Source organism: Vipera ursinii, assembly GCF_947247035.1.
Source record: "Vipera ursinii genome assembly, chromosome: 15".
In the NCBI taxonomy this organism is placed as follows: Eukaryota; Metazoa; Chordata; class Lepidosauria; order Squamata; family Viperidae; genus Vipera; species Vipera ursinii.
This window is the reverse complement of record NC_139528.1, coordinates 7,322,326-7,346,790: the sequence shown is the minus strand read 5'-3', so window position 1 is coordinate 7,346,790 and position 24,465 is coordinate 7,322,326. Positions and strand designations below refer to the sequence as shown.

Below are 24,465 nucleotides of genomic sequence, written 5' to 3'. Positions count from 1 at the left end.
AAAAAGAAATACAAAAGCGGCCTTGGAAGCGGGGTATCGTGCTCTGCGTGTCTCTATAGGTTTATAGATCTACGTGCCCAGCTTGGCCAATCCTCTGTTCTTCCCAGAAAGGGGCGGGTCTTTGTAGCGAACGATTGCAGGGTCAAAGGGGCGTGGTCCGATTTGTGCTCAATCCCCACTTCGGGTTCTTTTCGGTCTTCTGGCTTGCTGCTGGGTTTTAAAATCCAGATCTGCTGCTTTTAGATCTTTCTGAGGTTTACTTTAATATAATTTAGAAGGTTTTTTCTTTATACGTTATGTGATATACAACAACTTTATCGATTAGCCCTTGGGCCATATCAAAGTGCAAAGTTCCAGCAACAAACCGTCACCGAAACTTGATAAAAGCAATCCAAAGTGGAATTTGGTAAAATATAATTTAAAATGGAATTAAAATAAAATACAATTTAAGATGAAATAGTAATAAAATACAAATTTGAATGTTATGCGATATGTAATTTAAGTCAAAACCATTTTACTTTAAATCTGGTTTATTGTACTTTTTGTTATCTGAGGTTGGTTTGGTAGAATCGGGGTTTATTTGAGCACGAAGATGTGGATATTTTTTTAAAAAAAAAACCTGCTTGGAAGTCTCGCCTTAATTTTAGCAGTGGCTCGAGTCAAGTTTACAAGGATCTTCTCAACATGCAAGGGTTGTTTTTTTTTATTTCTGAGTAGACCTGGGTCCAGAGCAAAGGTGTACCGTTCATCTGAAATGGTATAGGGTTAGGGTTTCCTGCCTGAGCAGGGGGTTGGACTAGACGACCTCGGAGGTCCCTTCTCTCCACTCCTGTATTTGCTTTTCTATATTCTCTATTCTAATTCTAACATTATTCTATTCTCTCCGCCCCCCCTCCCACCAACATTCCCAAGGATCTGCTCCAACGGTTTGAATGGCAGAGAAAACTTCCGGATAAGGTAGTCCTCGACTTACAATCAGTTTCTGTTGCTAAGCGAGGCATTTTGAGTTTTGCCCCATTTTACGACCTTTCTGGCCAGAGTCAAATGAATGGCTGCAGTTCTTAAGTTAGTAGTAACGCTGTTGTGAAGTGAATCTTTCTTCCCCATTGACTTGGCTCGTAAGGTCGCAAAAGAGAATCACGTGACCCTGGCACAGTGCAACGGTCATAAATACGAGCCAGTTGCCAACTGTCTGAATTTTGATCACGTGTCCGTGGGGACGTTGGAAAGGTCGTAACTGGAAAAACGGTCGTAAGTCACTTTTTTCAGTGCTGTTGTAACTTTGAACAGTCGCTACTAAGCGAACCGTTGTTCAGTCAAGGACTACTTGTATACTGTATTTATGTCCATGCTTGTGTTTTCGCTTTTACAGGCCAAAAATGGTGGTTCCCTTAATTCCATGTATCAAACTGATTTTCCAGCTGATTAGGACAAGGTTGGTCACAGCCTGGAAGATCTATTCTTTCTTTTGCAGATTTGTCTGCTCTGCATTGCTTGGTGGAGCAGTGGGCTAATGCCTCCTTAAGTAACACCAGCTGCCTGCAATTAGTGCAGGTTCGCATCCCACCAGGCTCAAGGTTGACTCAGCCTTCCATCCTTCCCAGGTAGGTAAAATGAGGACCCAGATTGTTGGGGGCAATTAAGCTGACTTTGTAATAATGCCGCTTGGAGGGGGGGGAAAGCCCTAATAAGCAGGCATATACATAGAATGAAGGCTACTGCTAAGCTTGTAAGCCGCCCTGAGTCTTCGGAGAAGGGCGGGATATAAATGGAATTAAAATAAAAAAAATAGGGACACCTCAAAGGATATAATAGCTGCAAGTGAACAACAAAAAAACAACCCCAAAAGAGCACAGTGGTTAAAAGGTTAATAAACAGTTTATTTGCATTTTACAAGATGAGTTTCCATACATTCTCAATTAATTTGCCATTAAAGTGCTGAAAAATAGTTTTCTTTGTATTGTTTGGTTTTATAATCAAGGTACGGTTAATGACAAAAGAGAACAATTTGCATCTGTTGGGAGGAGTTAATGACAAAAATATGTGTTCCTCAAAGAAGGGAACTTCTTTCTTTTACAAAAATAAGAAATATACAGAAGCAACCAAGATGCTGTCGAAAGGATCGTGGCTTGAATTATTTTGCAACAGTAATGCATCTTTTGAACAACAAATAAATTACATGTGGATGTTTGATTGGAGTCGGTTTACTGGTTTTATCGAACACATAAAATCATTTTTGTTGCAACCAAGGCCCAAATGTGACACATCTCACTTGCCTCTGTATATGTGCAGTGTTTCTTTTTCATATATCCATAATTTTAAATGATAAAACATTTTAGCCCCCTGCAGGTAAAAGCAAAAAAAATAAAATAAAAATAAACCCCTAGTAGTTAAAATTAACACATTTTCATGGATCAACACTGAAGATATTCAGTGAATTGAAATATATATATAATATATCTCAATCAAAGCTCGCTTAGGTAAACGTAAAGCTCTTATAGCATACAAAGCACAATCCTATGCCTGAACATAAAAATAAAATCGTCCAAAATACTCCCAAAAAAACTGTACATCTTATCTTCCTTATGGCACAGCTTTAAATATCACATACTTCAGGCTTTTCAAAAATCGATCACTTCTCTGTCTGCAAAATGTTGCCCATTGCTCATCTGTATATCTGGAAGAATTTTATATTGACTGAATTCAAACTGAGACAGCTGACTGAGGCCACCGTAGGTTTATTTCAAGGCTGCTTTTTAAAGGTTTTTTTTAAAAAAACATGTGTGTTCTTGGTGCAATTCAGCCAAGGCCACCATTGTGTACCTTAGGAAGAATTTGGGGATATTCCCGACCTCAAGCAAAGGGTTGGAAATTTCTGGTAGGATCCACGATGGACGTCGTGAACTCACCATGAAAACTGTGCCAATGATGTATATAATCTTGCTTGCCATCAAGCCCTACGGCTGACCGCAGACGTCGCTGTATCAGTTTTAGTTGGATTTAGATCTCTGGAAGATAGCAATCTTTTTCAGTGGAACCTGCCCTTTTCACAGTAAAACAGTAATCACTTTGCTCGAAAACCCTACTATTTCACTGTAGATCACCTGTTTCGTTGCAAAATATTTGAAGCCGGGGAAAATACAAATATACAGAGGCAAAAGGAGAGGGCAATTGGGCGGGAGGAACATTATATACAGGGGCATTATGTACACGTGCCTTTTCTGGGACTATTCTTTCTTTTTTGCCACCGTTAACTCAACCGCTGGCACTCGGAAGCCGGCTTTCGTCCCGCTTTCATTACTGGAGGAGGAAGAGAGTCGAGATTTTTTGGACTCCAGGGAGGCCCCACTGCCTTGTGTCCTCCCTGCCTCCTCGTCGCTTCCCGTGACCTCGTATGACCCTTTGCTTTTTGACCCTATCCCCCCAAAAGTGCCAAATTTGAGCTTGGCGTGCCTGCCTTTGTCTCCTTCGTGCTCCAGCGTACCGGTTGGGGTGGAGTGCGAGGAGTGCTCATCACTAAACGAGGACGACCGGTGCCGAGATTTTTTGGTCTTAAAGAAGGAGAATTTTCCTTTGGGCGAGCTGGCTGCTTCCCCTACTTCCACCTCACCTTCTAAGGACCCTACACTTGCTTTGAGCTCTTCGCCTCCGGCCAGAGACACCGAGGCCTCTGGGGAGCTCACACTGCCCTTGGCTTTGGGTTTGGAGAATGCAAACCTGGGCATTTTGATTTTAGATTTCTTCAACTTCAGGTCAGGTTCTTCCAATTCAACCGTCCCAGCCTCAACGTGGAGACTTGCTTGTGGCAGTTGGGGAAACTCAACGTCAACCCCAACTTCCTTGCCCACCAGTTCCTGCTCTGCCACCACAAATTTGGGTATTTTCATTTTAGGGAAAGACACCTTCCCAGCTGAACTTTCTGACTGGGCGTGTGGAGCGTCCATCCCAAGAGAAGGACCTCTGATATTTAATTTGGGACCACTGAGATCACCTCCTATCTTTGGTCCAGAGAAGTGAAGTTCCCTTGTCCCTTTGGCACCCACATGTAGCTCTGGTGCTTTGGCCTTGGGCCCTTTCAGATTGACCTCAAAGTCTGGCCCAGAAACCTTTGGACCTGAGACATTGAGAGAAGGTCCACTCAGACAGATATCAGGGGTCCCAGTGTCCAGATCCAGGCCAGAAATCTTCATGCCTGGCATTTCCAGTCCAACGTGTTGACCTTTCAAGTCAGTAGCAATCTGGGCATCTCCTTGCAAACTTGGTCCTTTCATGTTCAAATCAAAGTCAACTTCAGGGCCTTTGATCTGTGGTCCTGAAATGCTGCCTCCTTCACCAGCGATGGTAAACTGAGGAAGCTTCATGCACGGAAGTTTAACTCCTCCACCTCCAAAGCCTTCCGCCTTGGGGGATGTCGCGCTACCAGAAATGCCGAGATCTCCTTTGATCTTTGGTCCTTTCAGATTGATGTCCCCCTCAGGTCCAGAAATGCCTCTTCCCGAAGTCATCTTAACTGTCGGCCCTTTCAGGTCAACATCTGGAGCTGTCAGACTGACGTCTAGACCGGAAGACTTTGGCATCTGAAACTTCCCTTCAAATCCACCCACGCCAACATCTGGCCCGCCAACATCTATCTTTGGAGCTTTCAGCTCACCAGAAAAAGCCAGGTCTTTTCCTAGCTTTGGTCCCTTCAGGTTCACATCAATTTCAGGAATGCTCGCCTCTCCTCCAATTCGTGGGGAAGAGACATCGAGGTGTGCAGAGGGCATCTGTCCTTGAACGTCTACCTCTGGCCCCTCCACGTTCACCCCCGGCTTCCCAAATTTTGGCAAGCTGAACTTGGGGAATTTCAGCTTCCCTCCAGGGCCTTGGATTTCAGCACTTGGAAGGTCAACATCACCTTTCAGCTTGGGTCCTTTCAAGTGAACATCAACACCAGGACCAGAGATTGAAGGTGCGGAAACATCCACAGAGGGTAAGTTGATGTCAGGAATGGTAAGGTTGGCCTCAGCGCTGGGGACTCTCAGATCTCCTTCCAATTTGGGACCAGCTGGGCCAAAGCTTCCACCGGACAGCTTGAACTCGGTGTCCTTCAGGCCAATATCAGGACCTCCAATGTTGATGCTTGCGCTTCCACCGGGAACGGAAGCTTCGAGACTCGGTGATTTCAGACTGGGTGACGCCACCTCCATTCCTGGCATCTTGACCTCTCCTTCCACTTTGGGCAAAGAAGCATCAGCTTTGAACATGGGTGATTTTATGTCAAACTCAACATCAGGAAAGGAGAGTTTTCCAAAGACCGGCTTTTTTCCCTTGGGGGATTTGATGTTGGCATCTGCTTTCAGGCACGTTTCTGGGACTGCAAGGCCTCCTTCCAAATCTGGGGATTTCACACTGGCGTCCATTTCTCCGCTCACATCAAAGCCAGCCTTCTTGCCTTTGACTTTAGGCCCACTCATGTGGATTTTGGGCATTTTGAATTTGCTTTTCTTCCCTTTGGCAGAAATAGCCATGTCGGGTGACTCGGCATTCAGCTCAGCTTCGGGAAGAGACACGTCCAAAGTGGGAGATTTCACATCAGCCTTGGGGCTCTTTCCTCCGAACCCAAACTTTGGCATCTTAAATTTGGAGAGTTTCACGTTGCCCTCTGGCCCTTCAATGTTCACATCAGGACATTCCAAGTCAATTTCTGGACCTTTTCCTTCAAGTCCTGGTCCTTGGATGGCCACTCCTGGAATGGAGAGATCTGCGTCGCCTTTTACCTTGGGACCTTTCAGATTTAAGTCGATTTCTGGCATGGAGATCTGGGGTGTTTTGAAATGCATTTCAGGCATCTTCACCGTAGGGCCCTTCAATTGTCCTTCTGGTCCTTTGATGTCCAAACTTGGAGCTTCAATTTTCACATCAGAACCTGAGACTTTCAACGCTCCTTCAGGCAGGTTGACATCCAACTGTGGTCCTTCTCCTTTGAACTCGGGGACACCAAATTTAGGAAGCTTCATCTTGGGCAATTTTACTTTTCCATCCGGACCTTTGATATCAACAGTGGGTGCTGCAACGTCAATTTCAGGACCTTTCAACTCTCCTCCAAGTTTTGGCCCAGAGACGTCACCTTTCAGACCGAGCTGCACATCAGGTGTAGAGATTTGAGGCGTTTTAATCTGCATTTCAGGCATCTTAATTTGGGGACCTTTCCAACTTCCAACATCGATATCTAGTTTGGGACCTTGGATGTCAACATCGGGCGCCTTCAGGTCACCCTCCAACTTAGGCACAGAAACATCCACGTCTCCTTTCATTTTGGGACCTTTCAAGTTCAGGTCAAAATCTGGCATGGAGATTTTGGGCGTTTTAAAATGCATTTCAGGCATCTTGATCTTAGGACCTTTAAGTTTTCCCTCGGGACATTCCAATTCCACATCAGCTACGGAGACATCCAGTTTAGGGCCCTTGATATCAAAATCTGGTCCCCTCAAATCAGTATCTATTTTGGGAGCAGACAAATCTAGATCAACATCTCCTTTCACTTTGGGGCCTCTGAGGTTGAAGTCTACATCTGGCATGGTGAATTTGGGGGCCTTGATGTTAAAATCAGGCATCTGAAATTTAGGGCCTTTCATTTTGCCTTCAGGTCCTTTAATATCAAGGTCAAGAGGATCTATCTGAGGAACATTAATGTCTACTTCTGGACCTTTCAAATCGCCTTCCATCTTTGGCACAGATATATCCACATCTCCTTTCACCTTTGGGCCTTTCATGCTCACATCAGGCAGAGAGAATTTAGGGGCCTTAAAATGCATCTCTGGCATCTTAAATTTGGGCCCTTTCAACTTCCCTTCTGGAACCTCCAGGTCAACATCTGGAACATCAACGTCTAGTTTGGGCCCTTTGATGTCAAGGTCAGGGCCCTTCAGATCTCCCTCCAAGCTGGGGACTGAGACATCCACATCTCCTTTCACTTTGGGACCTTTCAAGTTAAAGTCAACATCTGGCATGGAGATTTTGGGAGCTTTGATGTGCATTTCAGGCATCTTAAACTTCGGACTTTTCCACTTTCCTTCAGGACCTTCAATGTCAACGTCAGGTGCATCAATATCCAATGTAGGACCCTTGATATCCACATCTGGACCTTCCAGCTTTGGGACAGAAACATCCACATCTCCCTTCAGCTTTGGACCTTTGAGATTAAAATCCACATCTGGCATGGAGACTTTTGGTGTCTTGAAGTGCATTTCAGGCATCTTAAACTTGTGACCTTTCACTTTTCCTTCTGGGCCTTCAATGTCCATACATGGTGCTTCAATATCTACTTTGGGGACAGAAACATCAAGGTCTGCTTTGGGGAGGCTTACATCCACATCTGGACCTTCCCCTTTGAAGCTGGGCATGCCAAATTTGGGCATTTTGAATTTTGGCATCTTCAGCTTTCCTTCTGGTCCATGAAGTTCAACATCAGGTGCATCAACATCCAGTTTGGGACCCTTGATATCCACATCTGGACCTTCCAGCTTTGGGACAGACACATCCACATCTCCCTTCAGTTTTGGACCTTTGAGGTTCAGATCAATATCAGGCATTGAGATTTTTGGCGACGTGAAGTGCATTTCAGGCATCTTAAATTTGGGACCTTTCACTTTTCCTTCTGGGCCTTCAATGTCCATACATGGTGCTTCAAGTTCAACTTTGGGGACAGAAACATCAAGGTCTGCTTTGGGGAGGCTTACATTCACATCTGGGCCTTCCCCTTTGAAGCTGGGCATGCCAAACTTGGGCATTCTGAACTTAGGCATTTTGAGTTTTCCTTCTTGACCATGTAGGTCAACATCTGGGGCATCGATATCCAGTTTTGGACCTTTGATGTCAATTTCTGGGCCTTTCAAATCACCCTCTGGACCTGAGACAGTCAGGTCGCCTTTCACTTTGGGAGTCTTCAGGTTTAAGTCCACATCTGGCATTGAGATTTTAGGAGTCTTAAAATGCATGTCTGGCATCTTAAACTTAGGACCTTTAAGTTTTCCTTCAGGCCCTTCCAGGTCAACATCAGGAAAATCAACACCAACTTTGGGCCCTTTGATATCTACATCAGGGCCTTTAAGGTCACCTTCCAGCTTTGGCACAGAAACATCCACATCCCCCTTCATTTTCGGTCCCTTAAAGCCCAAGTCAAAATCTGGCATGGATATCTTAGGAGCCTTCATGTGCATTTCAGGCATTTTAAATCTGGGTCCTTTCAACTTGCCTTCAGGTCCTTCAAGATCAACATCGGGAACATCAACGTCTAGTTTGGGCCCTTTGATGTCAAGGTCAGGGCCCTTCAGATCACCCTCCAAGCTGGGGACTGAGACATCCACATCTCCTTTCACTTTGGGACCTTTCACATTAAAGTCAAAATCTGGCATGGAGATTTTGGGAGCTTTGATGTGCATTTCAGGCATCTTAAACTTCGGACTTTTCCACTTTCCTTCAGGACCTTCAATGTCAACGTCAGGTGCATCAATATCTAATGTAGGACCCTTGATATCCACATCTGGACCTTCCAGCTTTGGGACAGACACATCCACATCTCCCTTCAGCTTTGGACCTTTGAGGTTCAGATCAATATCAGGCATGGAGACTTTTGGTGTCTTGAAGTGCATTTCAGGCATCTTAAACTTGGGACCTTTCACTTTTCCTTCTGGGCCTTCAATGTCCAAGCTTGGTGCATCAATGTCTACTTTGGGAAGAGAAACATCAAGGTCTGCTTTGGGGAGGCTTACATCCACATCTGGGCCCTCCCCTTTGAAGCTGGGCATGCCAAACTTGGGCATTTTGAATTTTGGCATCTTCAGCTTTCCTTCTGGTCCATGAAGTTCAACGTCAGGTGCATCAACGTCCAGTTTGGGACCTTTGATATCCACATCTGGACCTTTTAAGTCACCTTCCAATTTTGGGACAGAAACATCCACGTCTCCCTTGAGTTTAGGTCCCTTCAGGTTTAAGTTCACATCTGGCATTGAGATTTTAGGTCCCTTGATGTTCATGTCGGGCATCTTAAATTTGGGTCCTTTCCACTTTCCTTCTGGACCCTCCAGTTCAATATTGGGAACATCTACATCAAGTTCAGGGGCTTTGATATCAAGCTCTGGGCCCTTCAGATCACCTTCCAATGTCGGTAAGGACACCTCTGCATCCCCTTTTAATTTGTGTCCTTTCAGATTTAAATCAAAATCTGGCATGGAAATTTTGGGAGTTTTGAAGTGCATTTCAGGCATCTTAAATTTGGTCCCTTTCACTTTTCCTTCTGGGCCTTCCAGGTCAACATCTGGAAGATCAACGTCCACTTTGGGGCCTTTGATGTCAACATTGGGGCCCTTCAAGTCACCTTCCAGCATGGGAGCTGTCATATCAATATCTCCTTTGACTTTAGGGCCTTTCAGATTCAAGTCGAAATCTGGTACGGAGATTTTCGGGGTTTTAAAATGTAGGTCAGGCATCTTAAACCTGGGCCCTTTCAGTTTGCCTTCAGGGCCTTCCAGGTCAACATCTGGAAGATCAACGTCCACTTTCGGACCTTTGATATCAACATCGGGGCCCTCCAACTTTGGCACAGAGACATCGATGTCTCCCTTCAATTTGGGACCTTTCAGATGCAGGTCTATGTCTGGCATTGAGATTTTAGAAGTTTTGATTTGCATTTCTGGCATCTTCATCCTGCGACCTTCCAGTTTTCCCTCTGGCCCTTCTAGGTCAGGAGTTTCAATGTCCACTTTGGGGCCTGACAAGTCCAGATCAGCTTTGGGTAAGGTTACATCCACATCAGGAGCTTCTGCTTTGATGCCTGACATTCCAAATTTGGGCATCTTAAACTTAGGCATTTTGAGTTTGCCTTCAGGGCCATGAAGATCAACCTCTGGTGCGCCAACGTCCATCTTGGGGCCTTTGATATCTACTTCAGGGCCTTTCAAATCTCCCTCCAGGCTTGGTATGGAAACATTCAGGTCTCCTTTTAATTTAGGCCCTTTCAAATTTAATTCCACATCAGGCATAGACACCTTAGGGGAGGAAATAGTCAACGACGGCATTTTAAATTTAGGACCTTTTGCTTTTCCTTGGATGTCCACATCTGGACTCTGAACACCCACTTTTGGTCTTGAGATATCAGCATCTGGCTTCTTAACCTTCACATCGGCTTCAGGTGTATGAAGTTTGGGGCCAGAAAAATTGAACTTGGGAAGTTTAAATCTTGATTTCCTTGGTTTTGCTTCAATGTCTACTTTGGGGGCTTCCAGTTCAACATCAGCCCCTTTCAATGCAATGTCAGGTCCTTTAATGTCACCTCCTACATCGCCTTTGAGTTTTGGACCTTTCAAATTCAAATCAATATCTGGCATTGAAATTTGGGGGACGTTAAAATGCATTTCTGGCATCTTCACCTTGGGACCTTTCAGTTTACCATCTGGGTGTTCGATTTGCAGATCGGGTGTTTCAATATCTAGTTTGGGACCAGATATATCCACTTCTCCCTTGGGTATGGTCACATCCACTGAAGGACCTTCTCCTTTAAATCCATGCATTCCAAACTTGGGCATTTTAAATTTGGGAAGCTTGATTTTACCTTCTGGACCATGCAGGTCAACATCAGGGATGTCAATGTCCACTTTGGGGCCTTGAATGTCCACATCAGGGGCTTCAGCCTTTGGCAATGAAACATCCACATCTCCTCTCACTTTGGGACCTCTCACATTTAAATCAAAATCTGGCATGGATATCTTAGGAGCCTTCATATGCATTTCAGGCATTTTAAATCTGGGCCCTTTCAACTTGCCTTCAGGTCCTTCAAGATCAACATCGGGAACATCAACGTCTAGTTTGGGCCCTTTGATGTCAAGGTCAGGGCCCTTCAGATCACCCTCCAAGCTGGGGACTGAGACATCCACATCTCCTTTCACTTTGGGACCTTTCACGTTAAAGTCAAAATCTGGCATGGAGATTTTGGGAGCTTTGATGTGCATTTCAGGCATCTTAAACTTCGGACCTTTCCACTTTCCTTCAGGACCTTCAATGTCTACATCAGGTGCATCAATATCCAATGTAGGACCCTTGATATCCACATCTGGACCTTCCAGCTTTGGGACAGACACATCCACATCTCCCTTCAGCTTTGGACCTTTGAGGTTCAGATCAATATCAGGCATGGAGACTTTTGGTGTCTTGAAGTGCATTTCAGGCATCTTAAACTTGGGACCTTTCACTTTTCCTTCTGGGCCTTCAATGTCCAAGCTTGGCGCGTCAATGTCTACTTTGGGAAGAGAAACATCAAGGTCTGCTTTGGGGAGGCTTACATCCACATCTGGACCTTCCCCTTTGAAGCTGGGCATGCCAAACTTGGGCATCTTGAATTTTGGCATCTTCAGCTTTCCTTCTGGTCCATGAAGTTCAACATCAGGTGCATCAACGTCTAGTTTGGGACCCTTGATATCCACATCTGGACCTTCCAGCTTTGGGACAGACACATCCACATCTCCCTTCAGTTTTGGACCTTTGAGGTTCAAGTCTATATCTGGCATGGAGATCTTTGGAGTTTTGATGTGCATTTCGGGCATCTTAAATTTAGGACCTTTTATCCTTCCCTCTGGTCCTTCCACACTTACATCAGGGTCATGAATATCTAATTGGGGTGCTTTAATATCGAGCTCTGGCCCCTTAATATCCCCCTCTAGCTTTGGCACAGAAACATCCACATCTCCCTTAACTTTAGGACCTTTCAAATTCATATCAAATTCTGGCATGGAAAGTTTGGGGGCTTTGATGTGCATTTCAGGCATCTTAAACTTGGGCCCTTTCCACTTTCCTTCTGGTCCTTCAATTTCAGCATCCGGGACCTCAACCCCTAGTTTGGGACCTTTGATGTCCACACCTGGGCCTTTCAAATCCCCCGCCACCGTCGGTAAAGATATATCAGCTTCCCCCTCCACTTTAGGCTTCCTCCAGTTCAAATCTATATCAGGCATAGAGATTTTAGGAACATTAAAATGCATGTCAGGCATCTTAAATTTGGGTCCTTTCAACTTCCCTTCAGGCCCTTCCAGGTCAACTTCAGGAAAATCAACACCAACTTTGGGCCCTTTGATATCTACATCAGGGCCTTTAAGGTCACCTTCCAGCTTTGGCACAGAAACATCCACATCCCCCTTCATTTTGGGTCCCTTAAAGCCCAAGTCAAAATCTGGCATGGATATCTTAGGAGCCTTCATATGCATTTCAGGCATTTTAAATCTGGGTCCTTTCAACTTGCCTTCAGGTCCTTCAAGATCAACATCGGGAACATCAACGTCTAGTTTGGGCCCTTTGATGTCAAGGTCAGGGCCCTTCAGATCTCCCTCCAAGCTGGGGACTGAGACATCCACATCTCCTTTCACTTTGGGACCTTTCACGTTAAAGTCAAAATCTGGCATGGAGATTTTGGGAGCTTTGATGTGCATTTCAGGCATCTTAAACTTCGGACTTTTCCACTTTCCTTCAGGACCTTCAATGTCAACGTCAGGTGCATCAATATCTAATGTAGGACCCTTGATATCCACATCTGGACCTTCCAGCTTTGGGACAGACACATCCACATCTCCCTTCAGCTTTGGACCTTTGAGGTTGAGATCAATATCAGGCATGGAGACTTTTGGTGTCTTGAAGTGCATTTCAGGCATCTTAAACTTGGGACCTTTCACTTTTCCTTCTGGGCCTTCAATGTCCAAGCTTGGCGCGTCAATGTCTACTTTGGGAAGAGAAACATCAAGGTCTGCTTTAGGGAGGTTTACATCCACATCTGGGCCTTCCCCTTTGAAGCTGGGCATGCCAAACCTGGGCATCTTGAATTTGGGCATCTTCACCTTTCCTTCTGGTCCATGAAGTTCAACGTCAGGTGCATCAACGTCCACTTGGGGACCTTTGATATCCACATCTGGACCTTTTAAGTCACCTTCCAATTTTGGGAGAGAAACATCCACATCTCCCTTCAGCTTTGGACCTTTGAGATTCAAGTCCACATCTGGCATTGAGATTTTTGGAGCTTTGATATGCATTTCAGGCATCTTAAACTTGGGACTTTTCACTTTTCCTTCTGGGCCTTCAATGTCTAAACTTGGTCCTTCAAGTTCACCTTTTGCGACAGAAACATCAAGATCTCCTTTAGGGAGGCTTATGTCCACATCTGTACCTTCCCCTTTGAAGCTGGGCATACCAAATTTGGGCATTTTGAATTTGGGCATCTTCAATTTTCCTTCTGGTCCATGAAGTTCAACATCAGGTGCATCAATGTCTAGTTTGGGACCTTTGATATCCACATCTGGTCCTTTGAGGTCTCCTTCCAGCTTTGGAACAGACACATCCACATCTCCCTTCACTTTTGGACCTTTGAGGTTCAGATCAATATCAGGCATTGAAATTTTTGGTGTCTTCATGTGCATTTCCGGCATCTTAAATTTGGGACCTTTCACTTTTCCTTCTGGCCCTTCAATGTCCAAATTTGGTCCTTCAAGTTCAATTTTTGGACCAGAAACATCAAGATCTCCTTTAGGGAGGCTTACATCCACATCTGGACCTTCCCCTTTGAAGCTGGGCATGCCAAATTTGGGCATCCTGAATTTTGGCATCTTCAGCTTTCCTTCTGGTCCATGAAGTTCAATATCAGGTGCATCAATATCCAGTTTGGGACCTTTGATGTCCACATCTGGACCTTTTAAGTCAGCTTCCAGCTTTGGGACAGACACATCCACATCTCCCTTCAATTTTGGACTTTTGAGATTGAAATCGACATCTGGCATGGACATCTTTGGAGCTTTGATGTGCATTTCAGGCATCTTAAACCTTGGAGATTTCCACTTTCCTTCAGGACCTTGAATGTCTACATCTGGTGCATCTATATTCAATTTGGGACCTTTGATATCCACATCTGGGCCTTTCAGGTCACCTTCCAACTTTGGAACAGAAACATCAACATCTCCCTTCAGTTTTGGACCTTTGAGATTGAAATCGACATCTGGCATGGACATCTTTGGAGCTTTGATGTGCATTTCAGGCATCTTAAATTTGGGACCTTTCACTTTTCCTTCTGGCCCTTCAATGTCCAAATCTGGTCCTTCAAGTTCAATTTTTGGACCAGAAACATCAAGATCTCCTTTAGGGAGGCTTACATCCACCTCTGGACCTTCCCCTTTGAAGCTGGGCATGCCAAATTTGGGCATTTTGAATTTGGGCATCTTCACCTTTCCTTCTGGTCCATGAAGTTCAACATCAGGTGCATCAATGTCCAGTTTGGGACCCTTGATATCCACATCTGGACCTTCCAGCTTTGGGACAGACACATCCACATCTCCCTTCAGTTTTGGACCTTTCAGGTTCAGATCAATATCAGGCATTGAGATCTTTGGTGTCTTGAAGTGCATTTCAGGCATCTTAAATTTGGGACCTTTCACTTTTCCTTCTGGCCCTTCAATGTCCAAGCTTGGTGCGTCAATGTCTACTTTGGGAAGAGAAACATCGAGGTCTGCTTTGGGGAGGCTTACATCCACATCTGGACCTTCCCCTTTGAAGCTGGGCATGCCAAACTTGGGCATTTTGAATTTGGGCATCTTCACCTTTCCTTCTGGTCCATGAAGTTCAACATCAGGTGCATCAATGTCTAGTTTGGGACCTTTGATATCCACATCTGGTCCTTTGAGGTCTCCTTCCAGCTTTGGAACAGACATATCCACATCTCCCTTCAGTTTTGGACCTTTGAGGTTCAGATCAATATCAGGCATTGAAATTTTTGGTGTCTTCATGTGCATTTCAGGCATCTTAAATTTGGGACCTTTCACTTTTCCTTCTGGCCCTTCAATGTCCAGGTTTGGTCCTTCAAGTTCAAGTTTTGGACCAGAAACATCAAGATCTCCTTTAGGGAGGCTTACATCCACATCTGGACCTTCCCCTTTGAAGCTGGGCATGCCAAATTTGGGCATCTTGAATTTTGGCATCTTCAGCTTTCCTTCTGGTCCATGAAGTTCAATATCAGGTGCATCAATATCCAGTTTGGGACCTTTGATATCCACATCTGGGCCTTTCAGGTCACCTTCCAACTTTGGAACAGAAACATCAACATCTCCCTTCAGTTTTGGACCTTTGAGATTGAAATCGACATCTGGCATGGACATCTTTGGAGCTTTGATGTGCATTTCAGGCATCTTAAACCTTGGAGTTTTCCACTTTCCTTCAGGACCTTGAATGTCTACATCTGGTGCATCTATATTCATTTTGGGACCTTTGATATCCACATCTGGGCCTTTCAGGTCACCTTCCAACTTTGGAACAGAAACATCAACATCTCCCTTCAGTTTTGGACCTTTGAGATTGAAATCGACATCTGGCATGGACATCTTTGGAGCTTTGATGTGCATTTCAGGCATCTTAAATTTGGGACCTTTCACTTTTCCTTCTGGCCCTTCAATGTCCAAATCTGGTCCTTCAAGTTCAATTTTTGGACCAGAAACATCAAGATCTCCTTTAGGGAGGCTTACATCCACCTCTGGACCTTCCCCTTTGAAGCTGGGCATGCCAAATTTGGGCATCTTGAATTTTGGCATCTTCAGCTTTCCTTCTGGTCCATGAAGTTCAACATCAGGTGCATCAATGTCTAGTTTGGGACCTTTGATATCCACGTCTGGTCCTTTGAGGTCTCCTTCCAGCTTTGGAACAGACACATCCACATCTCCCTTCACTTTTGGACCTTTGAGGTTCAGATCAATATCAGGCATTGAGATCTTTGGTGTCTTGAAGTGCATTTCAGGCATCTTAAATTTGGGACCTTTCACTTTTCCTTCTGGCCCTTCAATGTCCAAGCTTGGTGCGTCAATGTCTACTTTGGGAAGAGAAACATCAAGATCTGCTTTTGGGAGGTTTACATCCACATCTGGACCTTCCCCTTTGAAGCTGGGCATGCCAAATTTGGGCATTTTGAATTTGGGCATCTTCAGCTTTCCTTCTGGTCCATGAAGTTCAATATCAGGTGCATCAACGTCCAGTTTGGGACCCTTGATATCCACATCTGGCCCTTTTAAGTCACCTTCCAGCTTTGGGACAGACATGTCCACATCTCCCTTCAATTTTGGACCTTTGAGGTTCATTTCCACATCTGGCATTGACATCTTTGGAGCTCTGATATGCATATCAGGCATCTTGAACTTCGTCCCTTTTAGTTTTCCTTCTGGATATTCCAAGGGAATGTCTGGTGATTCCACATCCAGTTTAGGAGTCTTGATATCTATCTGAGGTCCTTCAAGATTGCCTCCAGTATTTGGTACAGTTACATCCATGTGTCCTCTTGCTCCAGGTCCTTTGATGTTCAAGTCTACATCGGGCATGGAGATCTTCGGTGCTTTGATATTTAGTTTTGGCATCTTAAATTTTGAACCTTTCAACTTTCCTTCAGGACCCTCAACATCTAATTCTGGAACTTCCACATCTATCTTTGGACCTGAAATGTCAATTTCTCCCTTTGGCAAACTTAGTTCTGCATCAGGACTTTCTAATTTGGGGCTTGAAACAGTAAAAATTGGCATCTTCAATTTTGGCATTTTGAGTTTCCCCTCACTCTGGAGATCAGCATCTGGACTGCTTAGCTGTACAGTTGGCCTCTTGATATCAAGGCTGGGTCCCTTCAATTCTCCTTCCAATGTGGAAACACAAATATCCAAATCTCCTTTGGGAAGGCTCACATTAAAATCAGTACCCTCTCCTTTCAACCCAGGTGTTCCAAATTTTGGCAGCTTCATTTTGGGCATCTTCAACTTGGCTTCTGGGCCTTCAAGTTCAACATCTGGGAGATCAATATCCAATTTCGGTGTACCAAGATTCGGTCCTTTCAAATCTCCTTCTAGTTTTGGAACAGTTACATCCATGTCACCTTTCATTTTGGGGACTTTGAGATCTAGATCTACATCTGGCATGGAGATTTTGGGAGCCTTAATATTCACTTTTGGCATCTTGAATTTGGATCCTTTAATTTTTCCTTCAGGGCCTTCCAGCTCTACATCAGGGACATCAACATCCAGTTTAGGGCCTTCAAGTTCAACATGGGGTCCCGTAAATTCACCTTCTATTTGGGGTCCAGAAATATCTGCATTCCCTTTCCATTTTGGCCCCTTTAGATTCAGATTAACATCTGGCATTGAGATCTTTGGTGCATGAATATTAAACTCAGGCATCTTAAATTTGGATCCTTTTACTTTTCCTTCTGGGCCTTCAATGTCCAAACTTGGTGCTTCTACATCAACTGTTGGAACGGAAACATCAAGCTCTGCTTTGGGCAGGTTTAAATCCATATCAGGACCTTCTCCTTTGAAGCTGGGCATTCCAAACTTAGGCATTTTGAATTTTGGCATCTTCATTTTCCCTTGTGGTCCATGTAGGTCAACATCTGGAGCTTCAATATCTAGTTTTGGACTTTTGATATCAATTTCTGGACCTTTTATGTCACCTTCTAATTTTGGAATAGAAACATCTCCTGTGAGTTTGGGCCCCTTTAGATTCAAATCAGTGTCTGGCATGGAGATTTTAGGACCTTTAATATGCATTTCTGGCATCTTGACATTGGGACCTTTAATTTTGCCTTCTGGTGCTTCAATGTCCAATCTTGGGGCTGTAATATCTACTTTAGGACCAGAGACGTCAAGGCTGCCCTGGGGAAGATCGATGTCCACAACTTCACCTTTCAAGCTGGGCATACCAAATTTAGGCATTTTCAATTTGGGCATTTTGAGTTCAGGCCCATGAAGGTCAACATCTGGAGCTGCAATGTCTACTTTAGGAGCCTTGATGTCCACAGCTGGGCCCTTCAGTTCTCCTTCCACTCTTGGCATGGAAACACCCATGTCCCCCTTGACTCTGGGGCCTTTCAAATTTAGGTCAATGTCTGGAATGGAGATTTGTGGAGTTTTGATATGAGGCCCTTTCAGTTGACCTGAAGGACCTTTGAGGCCAAAGTCAGGAGCAGCAATGTCCACTTTGGGGCCCTTGATGTCTATCTGTGGGCCCTTCAGGTCACCTACTTTGGGCGCAGAAACATCCAGTTCACCCTTTAATGATGGCCCCTTCAGGCTCAGGTCAGCATCTGGAATTGAAACCTTTGGTGCCTCCACATGTAGTCCTGGCATCTTGACTTTGGGACCTTTAATTTTGCCTTCTGGTGCTTCAATGTCCAATCTTGGGGCTGCAATATCTACTTTAGGACCAGAGAAGTCAAGGCTGCCCTGAGGAAGATCGATGTCCACAACTTCACCTTTCAAGCTGGGCATACCAAATTTAGGCATTTTCAATTTGGGCATTTTGAGTTCAGGACCATGAAGGTCAACATCTGGAGCTGCAATGTCTACTTTCGGAGCCTTGATGTCCACAGCTGGGCCCTTCAGTTCTCCTTCCACTCTTGGCATGGAAACACCCATGTCCCCCTTGACTCTGGGGCCTTTCAAATTTAGGTCAATGTCTGGAATGGAGATTTGTGGGGTTTTGATATGAGGCCCTTTCAGTTGACCTGAAGGACCTCTGAGGCCAAAGTCAGGAGCAGCAATGTCCACTTTGGGGCCCTTGATGTCTATTTGTGGGCCCTTCAGGTCACCTACTTTGGGCGCAGAAACATCCACATCACCCTTTAATGATGGCCCTTTCAGGCTCAGATCAAAATCTGGAACTGAAATCTTTGGTGCCTCAATCTCCAATCCAGGAGCTTTTATATCTACATTAGGACCTGATACGTCAAGGCTGCCCTGAGGAAGACTGATGTCCACAACTTCACCTTTCAAGCTGGGCATACCAAATTTAGGCATTTTCAATTTGGGCATTTTGAGTTCAGGCCCATGAAGGTCAACATCTGGAGCTGCAATGTCTACTTTAGGAGCCTTGATGTCCACAGCTGGGCCCTTCAGTTCTCCTTCCACTCTTGGCATGGAAACACCCATGTCCCCCTTGACTCTGGGGCCTTTCAAATTTAGGTCAATGTCTGGAATGGAGATTTGTGGAGTTTTGATATGAGGCCCTTTCAGTTGACCTGAAGGACCTTTGAGGCCAAAGTCAGGAGCAGCAATGTCCACTTTGGGGCCCTTGATGTCTATTTGTGGGCCCTTCAGGTCACCTTCTAGTTTGGGCACAGAAACATCCAGGTCACCTTTTAATGATGGCCCCTTCAGGCTCAGATCAAAATCTGGAACTGAAATCTTTGGTGCCTCCACATGTACTCCTGGCATCTTGACTTTAGGGTCCTTAATTTTGCCTTCTGGTGCCTCGATGTCCAATCCTGGTACACCAACATCTATCTTAGGAGATGAAATATCAAGACTGCCCTTGGGAAGACTGACATCCAGATCAGGAACTTCACCTTTCAAGCTGGGCATACCAAATTTAGGCATTTTCAATTTGGGCATTTTGAGTTCAGGCCCATGAAGGTCAACATCTGGAGCTGCAATGTCTACTTTAGGAGCCTTGATGTCCACAGCTGGGCCCTTCAGTTCTCCTTCCATTCTTGGCATGGAAACACCCATGTCCCCCTTGACTTTGGGGCCCTTCAAATTCAGGTCAATGTCTGGAATGGAGATTTGTGGAGTTTTGATATGAGGCCCTTTCAGTTGACCTGAAGGACCTTTGAGGCCAAAGTCAGGAGCAGCAATGTCCACTTTGGGGCCCTTGATGTCTATCTGTGGGCTTTTCAGGTCACCTTCCAGTTTGGGCACAGAAACATCCACGTGACCCTTTAATGATGTCCCTTTTAGTCTCAAGTCTGGCCCAGCAACTTTGATTGGGGTTGTTTTCACCGAGGGCATCGAGATGTTTGGACCTTTTAATGGTCCACCAAGGTCGACCTTGGGGCCCTCAACACTCATACTAGGCCCTTTCAAGTCCCCTTCAATCTTTGGCCCTGAAATATGTACAGCTCCTTTTCCTTTGGGACTTTTAAGGTTCAAGTCAATATCTGACATAGAGATTTGGGGTCTCTGTCCACTAATCTCAGTCCCTCCTTTTGGAACATTGACACCCGCCGCAGGGCCTGAAACAGAAAATTTAGGAATATCCATGTGGGGCATTTTAAATTTTGCTTCACTCTCTTCAATGTCCGGAGCCCCAAAATCTACCTTTGACTTCACCCCACTTTTCAAATCCAGTCCTTTTGCACCCATATCCAACTTTGCTTCTGGCATCCCTCTCCTTGCTACCGCGTCTTTGGGGCCCTCTGGAAATCCTCCCGGGCCTTTGATTGTCACCGATGGAGCTGTTGCAGTCAGCTGAGGAACTTCAATGTCGGCACCTGGAGATGATATTCCAAATTTGGGCATTCTCATTTCAGGGAATGTAAGTTTTCCTTTGCTCTCCTCACCTGGACTTGTCATTTTGCCTTCAATGCTTGAGGCAGGGATTTTTACCCCTACATCTTGCAGCCCTCCCAGTTCCCCTGTTTTCCCGTTGATTTCAGGGCTGGCGAAGTCGGTCTGACCTCTCAGATCTAGGCCCTTCACATTGGAGACTTGGATATCAGTTTTCCCCACCTTTGGCTGCCCCACAAGGGTATCGGGAACACCTGCCTCCCATTTTCTGGAAGGCAAGTCAATAGTTGGTCCAGAATATGTCGCATCATAAAACTGCCCTCCTTCGTGGGAGATTTTTCCAGAGCTGACTCTCCCAGGCAAATCCACGTGGGGGATCTTGATGGAAGTCTTCCCTGGCTCTGATTCAATTTCAACTTTAGAAATCTGGGTAAGTTCGTGTTTAGGAATTTTGATCTTAAACTCAGGACTGCTGATGTCAATCTCTTTAGCCCCTTCGTGGCCGGTAACATCGACGGTGTAAGCTGTGACTCTTTTGGTGACCGTAATGGTCCTACTTTGAGTTCCTGCGTGCTCAACGTCCATGCCGTCTTCTGACTTAAGGCGAGGTTTAATTTTGGTGGTGTAAATCCGCTGGTAGTCTTCGTCATCTCCACTCTGAAAGGGAAAGGAATTGTCGCATCAAACTTTCTGCTCAAACTCCAACACTTCACCAACAGCTCTCCGCATCGAAACAACATCCCCCAAACGCCTACAGCAGTGATGGCGAACCTTTGAGTGACCGAGTGCCCAAACTGCAACCCAAAACCCACTTATGTTCGTCAGGTGCCGGGTGGGCGTGGCCCATTGGGTGGGTGTGGCCCATTGGGTGGGCGTGGCTGCGGTGGTAACGGCAGACTGGGTGGGACTAAAAAGTTCAACCAATCAATTCCAACTTTGTGAGATCTTTTTTTTCCCACGAGAAGTTGAAATTGATTGATTGATTGAACCCAGTTGCCACCTTATGCTTGCTTCTGCTTGCATGGAGAGAGGGACACCCCTCCTTTCATAGAGATGGCCCATCTTTGGCCTGCCTTCCCCAATTTGCTTTACTCTCTCTGACTGTAGAAATTGTACCAGACTAACTTTTCCAACCACTATTGGCAGGAACTGGATCAAACTGGACCTCTAATGCTCTTGCTAATCGTACCCCGGGTGCCGTAACGGAATGACAGAGTGGGAAGGGACCTCGGAGGCCTTCTAGTCCAGCCCCCCTGCTCAAACAGGAGAGCCTAGACCAGTTCAGACAAGTGGCTGTCCAGTCTCTTCTTAAAAACTTCCAGTGTTGGAGCACCCACAACTTCCGGTGGCCAGCTGTTCCACTGGTTAATTGTTCTCATTCTCAGGAAACTTCGCCTTAGTTCTACTTCAATCTCAAACTTGAGCACCCTTGACCTAGGGCAGCGATGGCGAACCTTTTAGAGGCCGAGTGCCCAAACTGCAACCCAAAACCCACTGATGTATCATCGGGTGCCGGGTGGGCGTGGCCCTTTGGGTGGGCGTGGCTGCAGTGGTAACGGCAGACTGGCTGGGACTAAAAAGTTCCATCAATTCCAACTTTGCAAGAACTTTTTTTTCCCCGCGAGAAGTTGAAATTTTCTCGCGGGAAAAAAAAAGTTCTTGCAAAGTTGGAATTGATGGAACTTTTTAATTGATGGATTGAACCTTTTTTTTTTTTTTTGCAAACGGCGGTGGAGGCCTAAAGCGAGAAGGTTTTATAAAGCCCAGCTGAAGGCCTAGGACTGGGATGATGGCGCGCGTGTGCCCACAGAGAGGGCTCGGCGTGCCACCTGTGACACGCGTGCCGTAGGTTCGCCAGCACGGACCTAGAGTTAAGCAAGGCAGCCAAAATCAATAGGGAAGCTGGGATTGTTGGTTTTCCTGAAATATTCCACACATCGGCATTTCTTCCATTCTTCATTTCACACATACTCACCAAGACAATTTCTGGGCTCTTTGGAGCAAATACGTCGTAGGAACCAGCCTGTCCTGGCAACGGGGAGCGGTCTCCTTTCCTCTGTAACCGCAGGCCCACCGCGTGATGACCCACATTTTTAAGAAGCTCCGTGACCTCCCCCGAGGGCACGTTGTCAAAATAGATGGTGGCGCTCACAATCTGGTCTCCTGCAGAAAGAGAAAGGCGAGGATTCGGTTGTTAGGTTAGGAAGAGTTCTAAAAGACATCGGGGAAGGGTCGAAAGGATAACAGAAGAGTCGGAAGGGATCTTTGAGGTCTTCTAGTCAACTCAAGGCAGGAGACCCCATGCCCGTGGTGGCAAACCTATGGCACGGATGCCACGGGTGGCCCGCAGAGCCCTCTCTGTGGGCACGCGTGCCGTCGCCCCAGTCCTAGGCCTTCAGATGGGTTTTATAAAACCTTTTCGCTTTAGGCCTCCGCCGCCGTGTGCAAAAAAAAAAAAAGGTTCAAACCATCAATCAATTTCAACTTCTCACGGGGAAAAAAAAATCTCGCAAAGTTGGAGTTGATTGAACATTTTAGTCCCACCCAGTCTGCCGTTATCACTGTAGCCACGCCCACCCATTGGGCCACACCCACCCAATGGGCCACGCCCACCCGGCACCCGACGATGCATAAGTGGGTTTTGGGTTGCAGTTTGGGCACTCGGTCTCTAAAAGGTTTGCCATCGCTGCCTTACACCATCCCAGCTAATGGATGTCCAATCTCTTCTTGAAGGCCTCCAACAACAGAGCACCCACAATTTCTGGAGGCAAGTAGTTCCGCTGATTAACTGTTCTCCCTCTCAGCAAATTTCTCCTTAGTTCCAGGTTGCTTCTCTCTTTGATAAGTTTCCACTTTTTGCCCTGCCCGCAGGTGCTTTGGAGAATAGGCTGATTCCCTCGTCCCTGGGACAACCGTTCAAATATTGGAAGATGCTGTCATGTCAGCCCTAGTCCTTCTTTTCATTAAATTGATCATACCCAATTCCTAGACATTCTTCACCCTCCCCCTAATCAGCTTTCTTCTCTTCTCTGCACTCTTTCTAGAGCAGACATGTCAAACTCATGACATCATGTGACGTTGCGCAACATATCGGGATGGTTTTGCCATTGCTGGCAATGGGGTGAGTGCGGCTTCCGGATGACGCATCCGGGAATTTGACACCCCTGCTCTACAATCTCAACATCTTTTTTATACTGCGGTGACCAAATGACACAAGTGTCATTCCACTGGTAAGAGTGTCATCTCACACACATGGACAAAACAGATAAAATATACAGCAGGGACCTTGGAAGTCTTCTAGTTTAACCCTCTGCTCAATGTAGAAGACTTTATTGCATCCCGGGCAAATGGATGTCCAATCTTTTCTTGAAGGTCCACAACTACAGAAGGCAAACTTTGACTAATCCTTCTCAGTGTCAGGAAATTCCTCCTTAGTTCCAGTTGAATCTCCCTCTAACAAGCGTCCACCCATTGCTTTTTGTCCTGCCTTCAGAAGTCCTCTAACCATGCTTGATTGGGAATGATGGAAGCTCCAAAGTAACGTTTCTACAAGAACGGCAGGAGTGGAATTGATCTGTGACTATCTAAGAACATCCAACCTTTTCTATCACCGCTTAATAAACATGCTTCATTTGCAATGAAGTGAAAAGTGAAAAGAAGGCCTGGGGGGGGGACATCAAGATAGCCGTCTTCCAGTATTTGAGGGGCTGCCACAAAGAAGAGGTTGACCCAACCTATTCTCCAAAGCACCTGAAGGCAGGACAAGAAGCAACTGATGGAAACTAATCAAGGAGAGAAGCAACTTGGCATTAAGGGAAAATTTCCTGAGAACTATTAACTAGTGGAACAGCTTGCCTCCAGAAGATGTGGATGCTCCATCACTGGAGGCTCTTAAGAAGAGATTGGACATTTGTCCAAAATAGTATAGGGTCTTCTGCTTGTGCAGGCAATTGGACTAGAAGACCTCCAAGATCCCTTCCTGGCTGTGAAAGTTGGACCATAAGAAAGGCTGAGCGCCAAAGAATCGAGGCCTTTGAACTACGGTGCTGGAGAAGACTCCTGCGAGTCCCTCGGACTGCAAGGCGATCAAACCGGTCAGTCGTAGAGGAGATCAACCCTGACTGCTCTTTAGAAGGCCAGATCCTGAAGC

General features: G+C 45.7%; 2 protein-coding genes across 2 annotated transcripts in view; both read right to left on the bottom strand.

Annotated features, from left to right (window-relative positions):
- Positions 1-1,876: 1,876 nt before the first annotated feature.
- LOC310647156 (neuroblast differentiation-associated protein AHNAK-like) lies at positions 1,877-20,441 on the bottom strand. The gene has a single exon (XM_083374158.1). The coding sequence runs from the start codon at positions 20,379-20,381 to the stop codon at positions 3,228-3,230; it is 17,154 nt and encodes a 5,717-aa protein (XP_083230284.1). The 5' UTR covers positions 20,382-20,441; the 3' UTR covers positions 1,877-3,227.
- Positions 20,436-24,465, bottom strand: part of LOC310647106 (neuroblast differentiation-associated protein AHNAK-like) — a gene marked incomplete at its 3' end in the record, with an annotated part of 53,509 nt that continues 49,479 nt past the window's right edge. Inside the window, exons 4-5 of the mRNA XM_083374080.1 lie at positions 22,291-22,478; positions 20,436-20,972 (exon numbers count right to left, since the gene is read on the bottom strand). Of these exons, the coding sequence (XP_083230206.1) occupies positions 20,436-20,972; positions 22,291-22,478 (725 nt within the window). The remainder of the gene's footprint in view (positions 20,973-22,290; positions 22,479-24,465) is intronic.

Coding starts and splice junctions, on each gene's coding strand:
- LOC310647156 (XM_083374158.1), bottom strand. CDS start 20,381: ATGACAAGTCCAGGTGAGGAGAGCAAAGGAAAACTTACATTCCCTGAA.